The sequence below is a fragment of the Rattus norvegicus genome, chromosome 17, assembly GCF_021556685.1.
Source record: "Rattus norvegicus strain SHRSP/BbbUtx chromosome 17, alternate assembly SHRSP_T2T, whole genome shotgun sequence".
NCBI lineage: Eukaryota > Metazoa > Chordata > Mammalia > Rodentia > Muridae > Rattus > Rattus norvegicus.
In genome coordinates this window covers 80,367,501-80,389,234 of record NC_141550.1, presented here as the reverse complement: position 1 = coordinate 80,389,234, position 21,734 = coordinate 80,367,501, and the positions used below count along the sequence as shown (strand labels likewise).

The 21,734-nt window shown below is 45.7% G+C and overlaps 1 protein-coding gene across 8 annotated transcripts in view; it reads left to right on the top strand.

The window, feature by feature from the left end:
- The first annotated feature begins 275 nt into the window (after positions 1-275).
- Positions 276-21,734, top strand: part of Bend7 (BEN domain containing 7) — an 83,080-nt gene continuing 61,621 nt past the window's right edge. For 4 of the 8 annotated variants that reach the window (XR_015640912.1, XR_015640913.1, XM_087591180.1 and 1 more), the window contains exon 1: positions 276-737. Coding sequence is in view for 4 of the 8 variants with exons in the window: in XM_087591180.1 (XP_087447306.1) it covers positions 677-737 (61 nt within the window). In the remaining 4 variants the exon portion in view is untranslated. 8 annotated transcript variants of the gene reach the window in all.

Genomic DNA, 21,734 nt, shown 5'->3' with positions numbered 1-21,734 from the left:
TCGCCTCCCGGAGCGGCGGAGGGAGGCCCCGCAGAGCGCGGCGTCCGCCCGGGGACAGCTCCGCGGGCCCCGGGCGGCCACCGACGCTTGAGCCGCGGCCTCCGGGCCACGCCGGGTCGCCGCGCGGCCGAGTCCAGCAGTGGCGGCGGCCCCCAGGGGATGGCGGCGGCCCGGCTCCGCCAGCAGGTGGCCCCGGGGTCCCGGCGGCGCCGCCCCCTCCGCCGGCGCGGCCCCTCCTCCCGCGGGGGCGGTCAGCGCCCCGGCCGCCGCTCCGCACCCGCCGCCGCCGCCCTCCCTCGGCTCGCCGCGTCTCCCGGGCCGCGTCCGCAGGCTGAGCCCAGGCGGGCCGCGGCGAGCACCCCGCAGCTCCGCGCCCCCACCCGGCCCGGCTCCCAGCGGAAAGTTGGGCTGCGGCGGGCTGCGTTCGGGAAAAAGCGAGGCGACATGAGGGGGCACCGAGGGGTCGCCTAAGACACCGGGAAGGCGGCGCCGCGCGCGGGGACAACTTCGCCCCGGGCGCGCAGCCCCCGGCCGGGCTCGCGGTGGTTCCTCCCGTCCCTCGGCCTCCCCTGCCGATCGCGACGCGGACCTTGGTCCTGGCGGCTCCGCGGCGGTGACACGAGCCCGCCTCAGCGGCCGCCTCAGTCTCCTGCCGTGCCGCCACCTTGCCCGCACCATGGAGTTCTCGGAGAGGAAAAGAAGCAGGAAATCCCAGAGCTTCAAACTGGTGAGCCGAGGTAAGCTGCCGGCCCGGGGACAGCGGCGGGAAGCCGGCGCCGCGCACCGCGCACTCGGCCCCGCGCGCCCCGGCCGCCCGCGGGCTCCACGCCGGGGGCGCGCCCGCCCCGACCCCCTCGTCCCCGCCCGAACCCGGGGCCCCCGCGGGCCGCACACGCCCCGCCGCGGGGAAAGTTGTGCCGGAGGGGGACCCACCGGGTGTTATTGAAGGTAAACAAGTCGGAGGGCACGTCAGGAAATTAGCAAACAATGACACCGGGGAGCGGAGCCCGCTCGGGGGTGCCGCCGCCGTGGCCGCCGCTGGGCTGGGGTGGCTGAGGGTTTGCCTGGCCGGCAGGCCGAGAATGGACTGGGATTTGTTTTTGTTTTCGTTTTTTTCCCCCCCACCCAAAGAGAAGGAGGGGAGAAAAAGATGATCATTGTTCTTTTTAAGAAGAATCAGCTCATTAGGGAATCGAAGCTCAAGGCAGAAATTGTTGACATACAGCATCTTTTCCAGTTGAGTGATTTGGGTGGAAAGGTAGTTTTAAGACTAGCTCGAATGCCAGCCAGACAAGTGTCATCATAAGAAAGAAAGAGAAAAATCCAGCTAGGTCCTGCAGACTAACAGGTGTACAGCACACTCTTCATAGGTGTTTATTTTGTCGGGGGAGGAGAAAGTTGAATAGTGTCTCCTCTGGGTTCTGTTTCTTGTTCGAGTCCTTCTTCCTGATTTGAATCTTTAAAAGAAAAATGATGACAACTCTAGATAAGGAACCCACCTGTCAAAATGTCGAGTATCACCTTAAAAAATGAGAGAGGTGATACCTTCGCACCCCACCCCACCCCACAGTGGCACAAGCCCTAATATGAGCCCACCCTCTTTAAATATCTTTGAATCAACTTGGGTCAAAGCCAAACCAGAGAAGCTGACCACTTTGCCTGGGTGATTTTTATCTAGCATTAGCATCTGAGGAAAGAGCCACATGGTTGTTCCAAGGGCCCCCGGCAAAAGTCACGTGTAAACAGGTGACTATTGGAGGGTGGTTGCAAGGGACAGAGTTTTCCCAAACTGGGCTAAGCTGAAATGAGGATTTTATAAAGCTCACTTTTGGCTAATCTGGAAATGGTTTAATTATAGACATTTTTGAGACTCTGCTCATCTGTGTTTCCCCTAATTTAGTTTTGTACTGTTTAACCATAGAGTAGTGCATGTATTCAAAATATTTGGCGACTCCTTGGTATCCACCTCCCCAGCAGGGGTGTTGACTCGAGTTTTGTACTTTGGAAGTGTCTCCATGTGTGATGGCCCTGTTGATACAATGTGTTCCATTCAGGAATAGAGGCTGCTTTCTTCCTTATGACCCAGGAAACTTAACTACTCTATCTTAAAAGAGAGGGTCGTTTTATCATGTTGTCCTGTGAGAGCTAAGGCAAACAACAAAAGACAAGCCCACCCAAACCTTGGATAGTTGTTGAGAAGGGATCTCTATTTTCATACCGGGGAGATCTTGCTTTGTAAAAAGCTACAGCACCAAAATGCTGTGGCTTCCACAGGAGACCGTAAGCTGTATTTGAAAATTTGATTAACATAAGGAGTTTTTCCTTTCTTTCTTTCTTTCTTTCTTTCTTTTTTTTTTTTTTATGCTGAGTGATTCTGCTATTCAGGTGCTTTTCAAATTTTTTTGGAAGATAAACTACTACAGGTTCAGTTAGGGCAATAATTGAATGCAAAAGATTCACTTAGGTGAAAGGTAAAAAAGTCTGGCTTCTTTTCAAAGTATACTTTTTAAAAACAGCACATCAATATCTTTTTTTTTTTTTAAATACGGGCTTACTTTTAAGCTGAGATTTTCTGGGTAAACTGAGAAAAGAGGCAGTTCAGAAGCATACTATTGATGTGCTCACCAAAATGGGTTGTGGAAATAAATCTGGGAAACTCCATTGGCCTGTGATTTGGCAAGGTTTTCCTCTTTCTTTTCTTTCTTTTCACAAATATACTTGCTGTGAAAACTGTGGCCAAGCATACCTGCTTTGTAGAGGCCAAGTAACATTTCAAGGTCTTGTACTTCACAGTAAGCCAAGGTTTGACGATTACTATTAACTACAATTTCTGGGAGAGCTCTTGAAAATATACCTGTAAGTTATATATATGGGGACGGGAGTCTTTAATTGCTCATCCCTATATGTTGCAGTCATTAAAATTCTAATTTTCGGTTATTTTCTCATGCCAGATTATCACCATGAGGTGTATAAAATCTCAGAATTCAGCAACGATGTTAATGGGGAGACCAAAGAGACACAACCCATGTTCTTAGGTAGGTTCTTATATCAATTAATTTCTCGGCAAAAAAAAAAAAAAAAAGCATGGCGTGTGGCCATTTGTAATTTCAGGGGGGTGGGGGGGAGGAGATTGTGGGAGAACGGGAAGTGTCTGCCGCTGCTTAATGCATGACATTCTTTTCAAGACCTTTTATTTTACAGATTGCCAATATATCCCTTATTAACATTGCTAAAAGTTGTAATTTCAGACATAAATGTTTATTAGTGTCTACACACAGTGCTAATTATCACTCAGTCACAGAGCCAGATGCTGACTACGCAGTTTCGCCACTCGCCGCTCACCCCATTTACATTGCTTACTCGCTGGCATGCTTCACTAGCAATAGTTTGTGTAATTGGGGCATTACATCTTTGACATCTGGATAACAGAAATTCAATTTCCAGGAAGCCACTATTTGTTTGGTTTTGCTTCTGCCTTGGGTAGGATGGAGGATGGATGGGCTGTCTCATGATAATGTCCTCTCACCTCTATGGCCCGGTGGCTTCTCCTGCCATGACACAATTAAATGAAATCTATAGTTCAAACAGTGTAAGGAGAATAAAAGTGCGACTGTCTGCCCCCACACCTCGTGATGGTGCCTATTATTCCCCAAGAGCTTTGCGTTTGCTGGCTGTGTCTTCCTCACTAACGTTTGTGGTCAGGGAGGAAAGATGACTTTCTCCTGTCACCACCCTTCCTGGTTTACCTACCTCGGGGACAGAAGGAGCAAAGGCAGCATCCTCTAAACCTTCTGACAAGTGCCCACAGATATGTAGGTAGGCAAAAGTGTACCCTGTTTGCTTGTGTATGTACAGCTTAGTCATGAGGCAAGTACATGGAGCATCTTTCGTATACACCTTGTTATTTACAGCCTTTGAGCCAAAAATCAAACTGCCCAGGATGCTTCCTCTGAAAGCGTTTATCAAGGCAAACATTTATCAAGGTGACATTTAGCTTCAACTTTGCCCATCCTGGACTCTCGACAACCTCAGGTAGTAGGGCGAGGGCCAGGCCTGCAGAACCAGGAAAGAGAGATTGTAGAAAATTAGGGTAAAAGTGGGTAAGAGGGCTTAAGAGCAAGGGCCAGAACTCAGTGACTGCGGATATCTGTGCTAGTTTGGCCGCTTAGATGGAGATTGCTAGTTTTGTTTTGTTTTGTTTTGTTTTGTTTTGTTTTGTTTTGTTTTGTTTCAGATTAAAACATTGTAACGACTGTGTAGGGTATTTTTGCCCAAGATCTCCTTCTCTGTTTTGGTTTAAGGAAGAAGAAGGGTGCAAAGGGCAGGCAGAAGTCACACTTACAGAGGAGAAACAGACAAGCCCTTCCGACCAGAATGAATGCCATAGGCACTTGGGTCTTTCCAGTAAGGCAGGGAACAGACCCAAGACCAGCACCATTCCCAGCACCTACTGACTATTATGAACACTGAACACTAAAGTCAAGTGAGATGCTATGGCCCAGAAAGACCCCTCTCAGATGAGACTCCTTTCCGTGCTCCGACCTGGGTGAGATGAGTTCTCTAAGTACCACTTGAAGCCATCTGAGAAAAATGAATTTGCCTTCTGGTAGAAAATTTACATTTCTCATGCAAGTGGAACATCACGTCCTGGATTTAGTTCTTGTCCAGCAAAGGTCTCCTGGCAGCTCCTCCCTCTTAGTTGCTTGGAAAACAGTAGCGATGTTAGTAACGGATTGTGAGGCTGAAAGGCAGGCTGAAGGTCAGGATGATGCTAGCTCTCGGAACTGAGTGAATGCAAGCTCTGGGGCGGGGCTAACGTTCTTTCTTCCTTGTTTGAATAGAAGATTCGGGAAATATCATTAAAGAGCCAGACTTTTGAGTCCATCTTGACCGTGGTTTGTAGAAAAGCCTTTAACAAAGAGTTCGAGGTTGAGGGAGTACCTGTTCTGGGGAAAATCAGATCTGGTTCCCAAAGATCCTCTAGGCCCATTAAAAAGAAGTGCAGATGATTTGAAAACAGTTTCATAGAACAGAAGACAGTTACAGATGACATCCGAAATTAAGAATTTTGTTGCTGACAGTTTGCCTTCCTCTTCTTAAAACACAGATGCTACTTTGTAAATGGCTGAAGCCTATTCATTCCTAAGGGCATGGATCTGGAAGAGTTGATACTTAGATACTCCAGAGTTCTAAAAACTACTAGCACATAGCTCCCATGACTTTACATAGGACGGTCTGTGTTCAGACATGTGTGTTCTCTGCAACAGTCTACATCTAGAAGATTCACGTACGTGTCTCAGGGAAATAGAGAGTACCCTAGAGTTTGGCAGAATCCATCAAATCTATGGCTTTGGAATATTTTTAGGCTGCTAACTAATGCAATATATCCAGAGTGGTAAAGTAGCTCCCTAAAATGGGTTGTGTAAGTGCTTTGGGAGTTGCTGACATGTTTTTGATTTGATTAAGGGTTAGAAGAGGTAAATTTACCCTGTGGACTTTGACTTTCTCAAGCCAGTTCTTTGAAACTACAGTAAAGATTTGAGCACTGTTTGAAGGGAGACCATCGGTTTAATCAACTCTACAAGTGTTTCTGTGGGGAAATCCTGTGAGCTGGATTTCTGGAATGTGCATGCGGTCAGAAATGGGTAGGACAGGGACCCTGCTCTGGGGACCAAAGTCCTTTGGGGGACGGGAGGGGATAAAACAGTTCTGGAAAAAAAGGTACCATATGCGGTCACAACAGCGGAAGCGTGAATGAGGCACGCAAGGCTCTTTATGTGAATGTTCAGATTCAGTCCCCACAGCCCATCTGTACCAGGGTCAATCATCCGCATAGTTAGATAAGGCTTAGAGATGTTGAGGAAGACACCAAAGGTCTCTCCATAGGACTTAACCTAAGGGGAATCCTAGGGCAAGTTCTGCCTGAGCGTTGAACACCCCATTGCCCGTGGCTTCTGCCTAAACAGGAATTAAACAGCTTGGGAAGGAACAGGGAAAGAAAGGCTCTGGAGCTAGTTGCAAAGGTAGGGTGGGGAGCTAGACCTTGAACTACTGAGATTTGCATAGGGAGAAGATTCCCCATGGGAAGGGAGGCACTGGCCAACAGACTGATAAGCAGAGGGCATGCCTACAATTAGGTCATAAATGAGGGTTGAACTTTAGAGAGTATTCTCCTGCTATCTGGGAGTCCTTCTGTAATCATGGCAGTTATTACCACCCCCAAATAATATATGAATATGGATATGAAACAAGGAGAGCTGAAGCTCAGAGTATGACATACCCAACTTCTAACTTCTCCTCTGCTCAGCCAAGCCAAGGGTTATTGAGGCTGTAGCTAGAAGAAAGACACTTTTTAATGAGGCAATGTATTTGTCATCACGGTGATACAAATATTAAATGAAGTCCCTTTTTATACTTTAGCTTTTAGTTCAGTTTTCTTTTTGTAGGATATGCGTCTGAGGCCCATTTCTTTTTCAGGTGTTCAAGTCTCGTTAATTTATTCGCTTAGCAAATATTTATGGAGCTCCAGTTGCCAGCGTGCCCTCCCCGGTGTGTGCTGGTCTTTCTCATATTTCATTCAGTACCACGTCTTTCAGCAGATGGAGCACAGGGTTCAGTAGTGATGCTGTTTGATTTGGGGTCCAGATCTCCGAATCTTGTAATCGCTTCCTTGATTAAAAACTACCCCTACCCAGGGCTCCAGAATCTCACTCAAGAGAACACATGTAAGACTTCCGCATGAAGGAACTTAGTCCCTGACCACCGTGCAGTGCTGCTGTTTGGAGAGCTAGGATGGCCACTCTTCAAGACCTAGGGATTAAACAGCTGGGTCCCACCTCAGTTCTTGGGTGGCCCCCCAAAGTAGTGCCTGAGGAAGGAAGGAAACCTTCCTTCCTGATGTTTCATCATGTATCATGGCAAGAGTGGGGTGCAACCTAAGGGTCAAGGGAAATGGAAAACAACAGAACCCTGGGATCTAAACTGCACTCATGCCTCTTACCAGAAGCTTCACGCACAGCACCACACGCACTTAATGGCCAGTGTACCTGTCCTTGTATCAGTACAGCTTTTCCTTAATGGCCCAGTGAGGAGACAACTCTGTGTACTCAGGATGCGGCAAACATAGGTAGCATTTATCAAAAGTCAGGTGCAGGGGCTGGGGATTTAGCTCAGTGGTAGAGCGCTTGCCTAGGAAGCGCAAGGCCCTGGGTTGGGTCCCCAGCTCCGAAAAAAAGAACCAAAAAAAAAAAAAAAAAGTCAGGTGCAGTTTAACACTAAGAACTTTGTTCGTTATTCCATTCATTATTCTAATTAGAAACACTGTTGTTTCTATTCTGGGGGAATTTGGGAGTTTACAGAGATGCTCAGTTGCTCAGACCTAGGATGTAAACCAGTGTGTCTTCCCACAAATCCTACCCTTGACCACATGCTCTGCTTAATTCTGATGCACTCCCCTGGAGGGCCCTAGTCATGAACTACTGATAAAAGGAGAGTGAAACTGTCCCCAGCAGGGTAAAGGAGATTCAGAGACCCTCCCATGTTCCCTATAGAGCCCCATGAACCTCTAGCTTGCTAGAGTACTACAGTCATTGTAAACATTGAACACCATGGTTTCTAAGACTGCAGTCAGCACCAAATGTGCGATTGTACTGAAGCCCCCACCCCTCAGACTTCAGACAGCTGCAGTCTGCTTCACTCTTAGAAAGGCTCTTGGGCACATTAGATACATTGTAGCTTTGGACGCCAAGTTGGTCATTCTTAAGCTGCTACTGTCTACCCAGAGGTAGGAGGCCATTGGGCTAGCCTTGTCCCACCACTTTCCTTAGTCATAGTTACAACTACTGTTATACTAGGAAATAGACTTTGGTCCTCCTCCTGCTTTATAAATGTGAGACTAATCTTGGAGATAGAAGTGACTTGCATAAGGCCACACAGTACTTAGCAGTTGACCACACTTAAATTCAGGTGTCTTGACACCCTGCTCTGAGGTCTTTTCACCATGGCAGGACTGTCTCTAATCCTTTCCTCATGAGCTGCTCATGTGAGCTGATCTGACCGAGTGGCTTCTCTGCAGAGACTACAGGATCAAGTTTGTCTCTTAACTGAGAATTCAGCATCCATCATTTGTCCAATCCTGCCAGCACCTCCCTGCTTCCAAATGCCCGCTCCCCAGCAAATGGCACTTCTCTAGATGGAGAAGGGCAGCCCAGGTAGGAGGTAGTTAATAGTTTAGACCTGGAGAAACTCAGGAACCTCTGAGGAAGAGAGGGTTGTTCATGGTCTCCTTAACTCATCAAGCTTCTGAGAAGACATTTCCATCTGTAGACGAGAGAGGTGGGTCTGCAGACGTGTTCACTTACCCTGGGCTGTGGAACCAGTAATGAGAGCTACGTTTGAATGTGGTCTGGGAAGATCCTTTCTGCTTCTGCTTCGAATAGAAATTATGGCCCATCCTCCTCATCTTCTGCTCATTGTCTTCTGGGCTTACCTTTCAGTTCTTCTCTTCTATTTTATTTTTCACTGGAGAAAAAAAATGTTCTGTGCCAAAGTAGTCTCTTCTCATAACCTCCAGGAGCTCCTTGCTTTCTTATCTCTGCCCTCTTACTAAGGCTGCTTCTGCTGTCTGTACTCTCCCACCATGCCTGTCCCAGTTCCAGACTCCTAGCAAAATCCAGTCCGTTCTGAAAGTGTTCAAAGTTCAATTCCAGTATTGCCTAGGCCACATTTAAAGTTTAATTCCAGTATTGCCTAGACCACACGCTCTTCAGTTTATAACCCAGCAGAGAAAAAGCAGACTTGGGTTCAGAAAACTTCAGTTTGGTCTCAGGTCAACAGTTAATAACCGTGAGCCGCCGCAGAGCTGGCTCAGTGAAGAGCACTGGCTGTTCTTGCAGAGGTACCAGGTTTGACTCCCAGCACCCACATGACCCTCGCCAGCATCTATAACTCCAGTTCCGGGGGAGCTGACCCCCAGTTCTGTCTTCCACAGACCCTGCATACATGTGATACACTGATACACATGTAGGCAAAACACCCACACAAATTTTAAAAATAAAATTTAGAAAATTATACCTTGAACAAAAAAAATCTTGAGAAAATTTCTTCATCTTCTGTGATAGAGTAGCACTCACTGCCTGTCAGACCACTTCGTCAGACTCTTCTTGAGCATATACAAAATCCTAAATACCACCTTTCAAACTGGAAAGTTCTGTGCTCTTACTTTGTGTATTATATCTCCTTTCCAAATTCAAAGCATTTTTCTTCTGAGTGTTTTCCTGCTGAAAACTAGCATCATTCCTTTCGAAGTACTTAACACTCATGGCCTCATCTTTATTACTTTCTGTGCCTGGCTTTATTGTGGTCCAGGTAACGGTGCAGATCCTTCCTCAAACCTGTTTGAACAGTTGTCACATCGGACTGCTTGTTTATTTTCATCATCTCTCCTGATCTGTCCTGATGTAGATTATCTAAACCTAGAGGCTAGTGTGGCCTGGATTCCTCTTTGGATTCTCAGAAGCACTTAGTGTAGTGTTGTGTTTATAATGATGCTTGCCTAGTAGGTCTTTGTTCATTTAAGTACACGAACAGATCAGACGTTGCTGCATAAAAGCTGGAGATCTGTCTTAGAACACAACACCCTATTGAAATTTTAGCAACAGTAGATAAACCAAACTTCAGTGTTTCATAGAACCTTGTTGAGGAAGTTCTTGTAATCTACCATGCTCAGTCACTGTTCTGATGCTGGGATAAAACACCATGACCAAGGCAGTTTATAAAGGACAGTATCTAATTGGAAGCCTGCTTACAGTTTCATAGGGTTCATCCATTGTCATCATGGTGGGAAACATGGTGGCAGGCAAGCAGGCATGGTGCTGGAGCAGTTGCTAAGAATTTACATCCTGGGGGCTGGGGATTTAGCTCAGTGGTAGAGCGCTTACCTAGGAAGCGCAAGGCCCTGGGTTCGGTCCCCAGCTCCGAAAAAAAAGAACAAAAAGAAGAATTTACATCCTGATCCTTAGTCAAAAGACAGAGAAACACACACAGAGTGCTTGCTTTAAAACTTCCAAAGCCCACCCCAGTAACATACCTCCTCCAACAAGGCTGTACCTCTTTTTTTTTTAATTTTTTTAAAGATTTATTTATTTATTATATATAAGTACACTGTATCTCTCTTCAGACACACCAGAAGAGGGCAACAGATCTCATTACAGATAGCCGTGAGCCACCATGTGGTCACTGGGATTTGAACTCGGGGCCTCTGGAAGAACAGTTAGTGCTCTTAACCACTGAGCCATCTCTCCAGCCCAAGACTGTACCTCTTCATCCTTCCTAAACAGTCTGTCACTTGGGAAATGCATACAAGCCTATGGGCACCATTGTTGTTGAAAGCATTATACATCTTAAAGCTAAAGTTTGGGTTTTCTTATCTTGGTCTGTGAGATACAATTTGAAATTTTTTTTTTTTTTTTACAAATCTAGAAAAGTTTAAAAGGAAATAAACTTGTGTGTAAAATCTAGTAATGTGTTGAAGATCAAAATTAAAAGGCCATATGCTCTGCTAGTATGGAACCTTGCCATGATACCGGAACCTTCATAGAAGCAAAGTGCATAGGGTAACATGACCCATTGAAAAATTGATCTTACTCTATCTATCTAGTTCTCAGAGTCCACACAAAGCAGGTTTTTTTACTTAAAGAAAATACATCATACAATTCCAGCAGTAAACCTAGCAGCCATCATCACCTTCCGGGGGAACAGATCGTATGTGCACAACTGCTCAAGTCACACCTTCCCAGGGGTACTCTACAAGGAGAGAGACTGACGTCACCTGCCCCACTCTCGAGGACCCCCACAGGGCATTATCTGTCTTGAGAAAGGTTGTCTTTCTGTGGAGGCTCTGTGTGCTCCAATAACTGTTCTCTGGGTGAGAACCGTAGATGTCATGTCTTACTTCTACATCGATTGCAATTAGGTAATTAAAAAATGTCCTCAAGGGGCTGGGGATTTAGCTCAGTGGTAGAGCGCTTACCTAGGAAGCGCAAGGCCCTGGGTTCGGTCCCCAGCTCCGAAAAAAAGAACCAAAAAAAAAAAAATGTCCTCAAAGGGCAGAATATGAGGTACACGCGCGCGCGCACACACACACACACACACACACACACACACACACACACACACACACACGTAAAGATTTTGGAACATTTGGAACGGTGTATTTTGCACCTCAAAGCTTAAAATAAGTCTAGGACACTGATACAAGAAACTCTGGTGTGTGTGTGTGTGTGTGTGTGTGTGTGTGTGTGTGTGTGTGTGTGTGTTTTGCAGATTACTGGAGAGAAAACAACTTAGGAAAGGATGGGCCAGGAGAAGGGAGTCAGTGTGGGCCATGCCAGCAGCCCAAACCTGCAGTAGTTGATTCAGGGAACATCTTTAGCTTCCTCCCAGCATCAAACACACCTTGACTTGCTTCCTGCCTGACACTGGCATACCCCATCATTTAATACTTTCTGGTTAAGGCCCACACTCCTTAGCATGATAAGGCCCCCAACACATATTGTCTCTTTCCCGTTTATTTCTGATACTTCCCTTCTCAGCCCCTGTGCCCAGCTACACCAGCCACTTTGTGCTCTTACAGTGGGCCTGCTTCCTCAAACTGTCGGCCATGCACCTTCCCCACCCCACCTCCACCCCCACCCCACCCCGACCCCCCTTCCTTCTTCACCGACTCTATGTCATTCCTGAAGCATCTTTAGGTAGTCAGCATGAACCTCCTCCCCTGCCCATTTATGGGATCCCTATTAAAGTAGAAATGTAAAAAGTTTAATTATGGTTCTCTCCTGCAACATTGTAACCAAGGGTTAGCTCTGTCCAGCACGGCTGTTCTCAGAAGGACCATCAACGGCTGTTTGATGAATGAAGAGAGAAGAGTCTGGTTTTAGACTTGGGTTTAAGTGAAACCATCTCATTTGAAACTTTGTTACTCGACTTTTTTTTTTTTTTTTTTGCTTCTTAAGTTCTTACCCTGGTGGAAATTTACACATATTTAGTAACTAAATGGACTCTCATTTCAGAAGTAAAATATGTCAACTGTAACAATGAGATGTTTAGTTTTAATTGTGTATGTTTCATTAGGTTGATAAGAACTCCCCACCCCAACCTGTCCCTCTGAAATAAGAAGCTGTTCTGTGGCCCTGTGTATTATCCATCTTCTACCTCCGTGGCCTTAGACTCTCCCACGGCTTGTGAACGCCCCTGAAGTATTGCAGTGCATCCTGGTGTGTCCTACTGGTCCCAGTCTAGAGTGGCCTCCTCCACCTTGTATGTGGTCCTCTGTTATTTATCATTCCAGGCTCAGCAGAAGTCTCCTTTATAAGAGCAAGACTTCTGAGTTTAACAATTACAGTTTTCCCAGTCCAAAACTCGGCACAGGGCAGGTTCTTAATAACTGTTTTTGAGTGGATGAGTGAGTACCATGTTGAAACATGCTAACTATAATTTCCTACCAATTGCCAGCTAATCTGAGTGAGATGCTACATTGAGTAGAGACAGTTCTCCTGTATAGCAGTGTCCCACGCCGTAGTGCAGTGAGGTCTTCTTTCTGTCCTTAACATGTTGGCAGCATAAATATGCATAAATGTCAGTAGGTTATAACAATCAAACATGCTTCCCACATATGTGACCTGCAGCATAGTTCTTAACAAGCCATAGTGTGGCATAGTCATTTGGGGGCAATTTAGCTTTGAACAGAAAAAGCTGTGGTGGTGCACCAGGCAAGTCTGTCATTGTGTGGCAATCAAAGAATATCCATACAAAGCTAGCATGCTACAACACCGCCATCTGCCCAAGGCCTGGTGCCCATCGTTGCATATGTGGTTTCTTGGTGGAACCTTGTCATGTGACACAGCACCGTCCCATCACCCACAGCCTGCTGAGCATTCTTGCCTTGTTTGGTTGTTGTCTTATCCTTCTTTGTCTCTCTCTCTCAGCTGAGAGGCTCTGATGAACGGATTCAGCCTCAAGCAGGAGAGATGGAGGGCACATTCCATTCATGGTCAGGTTACTGTGCCTCCTCTCTGCACAATGGACAGCTTATTACATGTGTACTTGACAACATATTTAAAATCATTGCAAAGTCGAGACAGATTTTTCTTTCCTAGTCCAGACAATCACTATCCTTGTAAATAAGAACTCATAAAATTGTTCTCCCAGGATTACATTTTTTCCCAAGCATGTACAAATATACTGTGTCATTTGAGTTCCAAGGGTTTTTTACAATGTTTTTTACTTGGAAATCAAATTTTATATCTGAAAGGTTAATGGAGAAAACTAATTATGCTATCTGGTAACCAAATGTGTGATGAGACATTTGTCTCTGTAATTAACATCAAGGAACTTTTATAGTTGCATAAAATCAAGTGCTACATAGAGTAGACTGTGAGCATTTGTTTCGACGAGGTGTCCAAAACAGAGATGTTTATGGATGATATAAAGTTGAACTGAAATGGAATGCAGGTGTCTGCGCATCCCTCCCTTAGCATCTCTCATTGTTGAAGTGGAAGATTAATAACTTTACTTTGTCATGATGAAATAAGTGATCTGTTCTTGGAACAGTGGTGCGGTACATCAGTTACTCAGTAATTCCAAGAATTTATTCTGTTCCAGGAATAATATCCTTAACAATTTATTTTTACAGAAAAAGTTGAAGCAACATAATAGACTATGAAGTTGTGTATGTGGTTAATAGAATTATATCTCAACCCTGACTTTACGCCTACAGATAAAATGCACAGAGTCTCACACACACACACAAAAAAAGAAAAAACCCGCAAGGTTAAGATACAACTAGAAAGCACAAAGTCGGGGGAGGCAGAAGTAAAGGTTCCTCCATTAACACTAACTCATTCTCACCGCACATATATAATTTTTTCGATTACAGCAAGACTTTAATGAGCACCTTAATATGCACCACATGAACCGTGGCTGGGAGCTGCCGCCGTGGAAGTGTTAGCTTCTGCATTTCTCCACAAGTTCAGTGTCCGTCCTTTGAAGGCTCCTCAGGAAGGGAGAGCCTGGTGCTGGAACACAGTGCAGATGTGTGGCCCCCACCTGACCCATCTCCCCCTGGGTTACTCTGACAATTCTTCATGCGAAAGTAGAGGGAAGTATTTCTACCATCTTCCGCCTTGGATGCACTAGTGGGATGAAACATATACTTCCCTTGGGAAAAGCTTTTCCTAAGATAAGACTGGCCAGAGGCACGCAGTGGCCCTGTTCGCCATCCTGTGCTTGCTTGATAGAAAGGAGACATTTCTTCAGAGATGCCACAGTTGCCCGTTTACTTCTTGGGGACCAGTTTTTAAAAGCTGTCCTTAACTGAATCTTCCCATCATGTCTCTTAATATAACTTCTTTCTATTCATTGTGCATCTGTCTATTGAACAGACACTAATGTGAGACCAAAGAGATGTTAAGCCCACTGGCTTGGATCCCAAGGGAACTCAGAATACCAGGGCCTCTGGGGAATTCAGGAACATAGCCCTCTTGAAAATGGCCTTTTCTTCCACTTCACTGTTTTTAATGGGATCCTGGGTGTGTGGAAGAGTAGGTCTCTGCGTTCATGCATGTTTCTCGTGTTTTCTTGAGCTCCCTTACATCTGTGTATTCATTTTGTCCTATTCTGATGTGTTCATTTTGGTTTTTGTCTTATTATATTTATTTTATTGTTATCCCTTGGAAGCCTGTTTGTTTTCTAATGAGGGGACAGAATGGCGAGGATCTGAATGGGGAGGGAGGTGGGAGGAACTGGGAGGAGTAGAGGGAGGGGAAACTGTAATTGGGATAAATTATGTGAGGGGGAAAGGTCTATTTTCCATAAAAGGAAGAAAGAAAAAGAGAGAAAATGCCATTTTAGCTGAGACCTAAACATGGAGCATGAAGTTGTGGCAGGACACTCAGAGGATTGATGACACAAGTAGAGAGTGAGACAAGGAGGAGCTTCTGGACACTGGGACCTCTGGAACCTCTGGAAGGCCTTCACTGTATTTAAAGCAGTGGGTCTGCTGGCTTGACATGACGGTCACTAACTAATTAGATCTATTGAATTGTTCTGAAGGGAGGTCAGACATTACCTATGTGATTCTAATGTGCACCGAGACCTGACTGCTGCTTCTGTGGACATGGGGGTGGGGGAGAGGGAAAGCGGCAGAAACCAAGACTCCAGAAATGAGCAAGGAGTCCAGACGTGGAGGCCAGCGAACAATGTTGGGGAGCTGGGGCTTCATCCTAAAGTTTTTGACATCTCGCAGCAGAACATGGTATGATTCAATTTGCATCGTTGGAAAATCCCACTCAGGTCAGGGTGGGATAGACTGGGGAAGAATGACTCTGATGCTCTTAGGCAGAAGTCTCATCCAATGATGATGGGTATGAAGTTGTAGCAGTGGGGAAGCATCCTGGAATGATGACGTCATGACATGATGACGTAATGATGAGAACATTGATTCAGTGCCTGGAGGAGGGGGAAATAGGAGGAGAGGAGAAGGAACAGGAGTCGGGAGAGGAGAGGAGTGGGAGGGGAGAGAAAGGAAGAAGGAAAGGGGAGAAGAGGAGAGGAATAGTTCCTAGCTGTCTGACTTGTCAGCTGAGCTGGTGCCATTTACTAAGGCTTGGAGATAGGTAGAGTCAGAGCTGAATAAAGCTGTGTTGTGGTAATGTTTAATCCCGAAGAGAGAAGAAGTTGGAGGAGGAAGAAGACACCGTGGGTTAGGAGTCAAGAAAGTGTGGTCCTAAGGGCTGACCAATTGGAGTTAAGAGCAGCCCAGATAAAACATAATCAGTAATAACTCAGGGCTATTGGTAGAAAAGTAGAGTCTAATAGCATAGATGGTCGATTGTGAGGTGTCTGAGAGAGGCTAGTAGACAATTGGATATGTGGGTCTGGGATCCTGAAGTGAAGTCTGCCCTGGGGTTCTGTATACAGATGGTCAGTGGAACCAAGTGAGAATCAGTAACTCCAGAAAGAATGTGGAGAGCAGGAAGAACAGGCATCCTAAAAAAAAAAAAAAAAAAACAAACCAACACATTAAAGGTAATGCTCTGTAGACCAGTGGTTTTGACATAGAAATGGGTTGTGATACCAACTTAGTGGATTATCACCAACACTGAGAGCAGTAACAGCAGCAGCAGTAAAGATAGATAGACAGACAGACAGACAGACAGACAAGACAGATAGATAGATAGCCAGACAGACAGACACACGGACGGACAGACGGATGGACAGACGGACACTGAGAAGAGTAACAGCAGCAGCAGTAATGATAGATAGATTAGATAGATAGATAGATAGATGGATCGACAGGCAGATGGACACAGAGCAGTAACAGCAGCAGCAGTAATGATAGATAGATAGATAGATGGATGGATGGATGGATGGATGGATGGATGGATAGATAGATAGATAGATAGATAGATAGATAGATAGATAGAGATCTTAAAGTGCCTACATGCAAGCCTAATGAATTAATGCAATTCATGAAGCTGTCATCACATTTGTGTGCAGGGTATCCGTGTTCTGGGTTGTCATGGAAATGTGTTTCTTACTTGAACCGTGGCCGGGAAGTTTGGAAGCTACTCACTTAAGCTACCATTGCTTAACTCTGGAGATTTCCCCCTAGTCTTGCTCATGGAAGGCTTCCACCCTTCAGGTAACTTTGGGTGTGAGGTTACGTGACTTCCGTGTGACCTTTAAAGAAAAAGGCTGCAGATGTGACCCGTTTCCATCATCATCAGTGTCGCTTATCTTGAAAACAAAACCGTGTCATGGTATGTACATTTAACTTGCAATGTTTAATAAAAGTTTTTAATTACTGAAGAAATGTAATACAGTCAGTACTCGGCCGTGTTCACATTTAACTGATGATACCGATATGGAAATTAGCATCTTGGGTAGCCGAGCTTTGCACTTGTGTATTAGAGCTCTGTCAGAAGATTTCTGTACAGTAGATTAGAGGATCAGCATTTCAAATTATATTGAAAAGGCTGTGTCTTTCCAAACAGTAGGTTATGAATATTTCTTCTCTCACTGAATGAAGGCAAAGGTTTTATTTACTGTAGGAACTCAGAAGCGTCTTGTTTTTGTTGTTGCTTCTCTCTGTGTGTTTGTGGCTGATTTTGGTTTGGTTTGTTGAGTTATGTCGCTCTTTTCTTTTCTTTTCTTCTTTCTCGTTCCCCCCTGTTGGTTTCCTTTACCCTCATGGTGCTGGGATTTGGAGACAGCTCCTATCCACGATCTTGTTATTTTTGCCCTGTGCGGATTGTCAGCCTTTTTTTTGCCGTATGTGTCATAGAACCAAGAACGTAAATACATTCTGATTCTACTTCTCTGAATAAAACATTTGTTTTTCGCGAAACTAACAGAGTTGATGTGAATCAAGTTTCTAATTTAAAGGGAAATTTATAAGCCTCGTTCTTCAACTGGATTATTATATTAGCACAGCGAAGTCAGAACCCATAAAGACAGTCCCAGAAAGACTCCACGGCTATCCCCATGTATGGTGACATAGCTAAGTGAATAAGGTGCTCACGGGCATCCGGATGATGGGACAGGACAGCAACTAGAAAGCCTAGCTCAGTGGTTCTCAACCTTCCTAATGCTGCGACCCTTTAATACAGTTCCTCATGTTGTGGTGACCCCAACCATAAAATGATATCATTGCTACTTCATAACTGTAGTCATGCTTCTGTTATGGATTTATGCTGTGATCATGCTTCTGTATGAATAAGCAAATACTGTCCCCAGTATTTCCCTAAGGAAATGAGACTACAGTGGCTCCCTTGTCCTATGTCCCAGACAGTTGTTGAACTGTTTCTGTAGGGTTAATTCTGACATGGGGGCTTGCCAAATCTCTTTCCAAAAAGGTATTTTGTTTTGTTTTTACCAAATTATCTACCTACCAGGGAGATATGACAGTGCGCGTATCCCCACTCAAAATCAACTCTCGTGAGTCTGTGATATTTGTTTGCCAAACCAAAGGATAATGAGTTTCGCCTTAATTTTCATTAATCACCAGAGACATAAGGAATGTAAAATATTTATCAAGTCCTTTGTTCCTGTTGTGAATTATTTTTTGCGTCCTTGTCCAGTTTTCAGCTTATCGGAGCCCTCACACATTCGACAACATATTTACAGACTAGGTGCTCTTATCTAGTATTTGACTCACCAACTCAGTAGTCTGTAGCTACTTTTTGCCTCTTTCCTGTACCATGGCATTCAGACTATGCTGTGTGAAGCCCTTGGAGCTCTTGAATGTCCTCCAAGGCCTTACAGGAAGCTGGGATCTGGCAAGGCCTCTCCAGCAGAGCTGGCTGTTCCTTCTTTATTGGGGCTACACTGAAGACTACAGTTTAAAAGGAGGGTTCACACAGAAAGCCATCCCTCCTCCTGTCAACCATTCCTTCTCAGACCACGTTTTGCTGAGTTGGAACCCAGTCCTGCATGTCCCTGGTAAGCACACCCTCCCTCCCCCTCATTCCTACCCTCCCCCTCCCACCCCCACCAAGGGATGCCGGTTGGGAACCTTGATAATATTTGCCTGTTAATCTGAGTCTGGAATGAGGTGCTAATCTCAAGTCCTCTCACAGTGGAGTCCACTTCAAATTCCTTTTCTTCCAGTCCACTGCAAAGATCTGCGGTGAGGAAAACTGCACCACACGGAGGCACCTGCCTCCCTTCCGTTCTTTCCTCCCTGGAAGCTAGCATGTGACAGCCTAAAGCTTCGTCATCACTAGGACATGGTTCCACACAGGTGTCTTATACAGGTGTCCGAGGGGAAGTATTTGAGGCCATTGGTGTAATCCTGGCCAGCGTCCCCTGTCCCACTGATAAGCTCAGCTCTCTCTGTATTTACTTTACTGTGCCATTACCTGAAAAAAATGCCAGGAGTCTCGAGCATGTGTGAGAAAAGGACCCTCCTGGTATTGTGCAACCACCGCCACTGTCTGGTTCCAGGACATTTTCATCATCCCCAGCAGAAAAGCGTTCTCATTGTTAACCTCTGTACAGAGGCTTCTGTGCACCAGCGCTAGCACTCAGGAACTGGAAAAGCCAGCCCTCTAAGACTGTTGCCTACCCTCCAGCCTGGAAGCTATTTCCTCAGTCTGCTTTTTTCCCTGTTGATGAAGAACAGTCACCAATTCAGGCGCCTGAGGCCTCTTTCCTGCTCCGTGGCATTCAGACCTGGCTACTTGGAGCTCCACCTGTAGTGTAGTTTCATTATCCCAAGTTTCCCCACAGCCTCTTTAAAACGAAACTGGACATGGCAGTGTAGTACAAAGCTAACCACAGGAGCACATACGACTGTACCCCAGCTTCCTGTGGTTCGGGTCCTGCTAAGGCAAGTGCATGGTGGGAGGTTGCACACAGGGACAGGGAGAGTGAGGAGCGGGATTCTTAGTTGCCACAGCGACTGGGAATTCAGGAGCAGGTTTCACACGCCTTCTAGGTTAGACTCGAATGCAGTCATACCGCCATTAAGGTTTAAATGCATGATTTGAACCTTCTGCATGCTCTTGTACGTTAAGAGGAGATCTCCCTTGTCCGTGTAAGGTGGTCAACGATCTTTGGAATGGTTAGTGGTGCCCAGAAGCACTCCGAACAGAGTGGTCAGCCAACTGAGGAAGTAGCCCTGAAGTTTTGCCTTCCTGGTCAGCTTTACACGGTTACATTTCCAGGTGCCTACTTACCTTCTGGCTTTATCAGAGCAAGGTCCTTGGGGCCTGTGTCGGAGTTCAGTGAAAGCATGGATGCTAAGGCTGTAGCTTCAAGCCCAGCATCGCAAATAAGTAAGCATGTCAGTGTATTGTCACATCTGCGGAACTCTCTTTTTGTAATTCTCTGGCGGCTGCTACCATCCATTCAGGTCCACAAACTACTAACCCTGGTGTTATCTGTCATTGATTTTTCTTTGACATCCCTCCCAGGAGTTAGTCATCAAGCCCTTTGGACTAAAGTTCTTCAATGTCTCCTTCTCTCTTCCCACTCCTAGCTGTGTCAAGAGCTCATCCCTATGTAAGCTTTACCAACACTTTCCTGGATTCCTCTCCACACGTGAATGAGTTTCTCCATCGAGTTCCCAAATTGTTTTTCTAAAGGACTTATCTGATCATCTCTTATCTTTCTATTGGAAGATACCAAATCTAAGTTAACTAGTACAGTAACTCATTGTCTCCAGAGTCGGCGTCTAGCTCAGCCTGGCAGCTGAGGCCACTGGTGAGGTGATGGCCCCGATGCGACGCCCTGCCACACCAAGCTGTTACTCAGGAACAGTGACTGGTGGCACGTCTCTGTGGACATCTTCCTGAAGCTAGAATCGGTGGTGTTAGGAGCCGGTGCAAAGCCAGGGTCATTCTCCCCCTCCGATGAGAAGGAAAGAAAGAACAACTTTGATCCAGGAGTTATAGAAAGATCAGCATCTTCACCAGAGGACCATGTTCTAGCGTCAGGAGGGAAACTCAAGATGTCTCTGCAAATAGTCAGGCAGTTTGGTGACTAGAGTTCTAGGACACAGAAGAGACGTGGTTATGGGGCCTGGGAGAACATGGAACATTTTTGAGAGCAATAAATCAATACAAAAAGAGTTGGGTAGGGATGTTAAGAAAGTTGGGGGGGGCGTTTTTCAGCTTGTGCCTGGTGATTCCTGCAGCTCTGAGACCCTGATCAATTCTGCTGAATAATTTATTTGATTACCTTTTCACATTGTCCTATTAATATATTACTTGTTTACGGCCTCCGTGTTGGTATCTGTTTTCACTAGGCCTCTTGGCCTCTTTCTGTCTTATAAGCCAGTTCCTAAAGTTTCTTTGTTTAAAGGTATATGTGTGTATGTATATATGTGTATGTATGTATGTATGTATGTATGTATGTATGCATGCATGCTCTATCTGCATGTACACCTGCATGTCAGAAGAGGGCATCAGATCCCACTACAGATGGTTTTGCCCATGTGGTTGCCCAGAATCGAACTCAGGACCTCTGGAAGAGAAGACAGTTCTCTTAACCACTGAGCCATCTCTCTGGCCCCCTCTTTCAGTTTCTTAAGCAAGGCCTAGGGAACATTTACTATACACTAGCATTTGGCGATCTGTGGTGCACATGCATGGTGACGTCACAAGAGAAGAAGACACATGAAGATGGCCTGTTATCTTTTCCTTGTGGCCCCCAGACTGAATGTCCTGTCAGGCATAGCCTGGCCATATTAAGAGTGATTCTGTGTGGGGCTGTTGGGCTGTCGTCTGTGACTTCTTCATGTGAAGGAATGTGATGTAGCGGTGTCAGCATCGAATGAAGGGTAGGTAGAGTTCTGCATGTAGTGCTTTCTGGACCTTGTCCCCTTTAGTTACTCTCCGCCTTATTTTGTCCAGTCTCTTACGGAAACTGGAACCTACTGACTCAGCTGGATCAGCTAAGTATAATAAGTATGTTGGTTATTATAGGTGGCACTCAGATAGTAAGTGGCTCGAGGGACCCGCCTGTCTCCCTCTCCTCCCATGTCCAGCCCTGGAGATACAGGGGCACACTGTCATGCTCAGCTTTTGCGTGGTACCGGGGATTTGAACTCAGGTCCTCATAAACATAAAACAAGCCCTTTGCTGACTGAACCATCTCTGGAGCCCCTCCAGTCTCGAAAGGAGTTAAATTATGGCTGTTTCACCAATAAGACAGCTCATGTGTCTTCTTCTCTT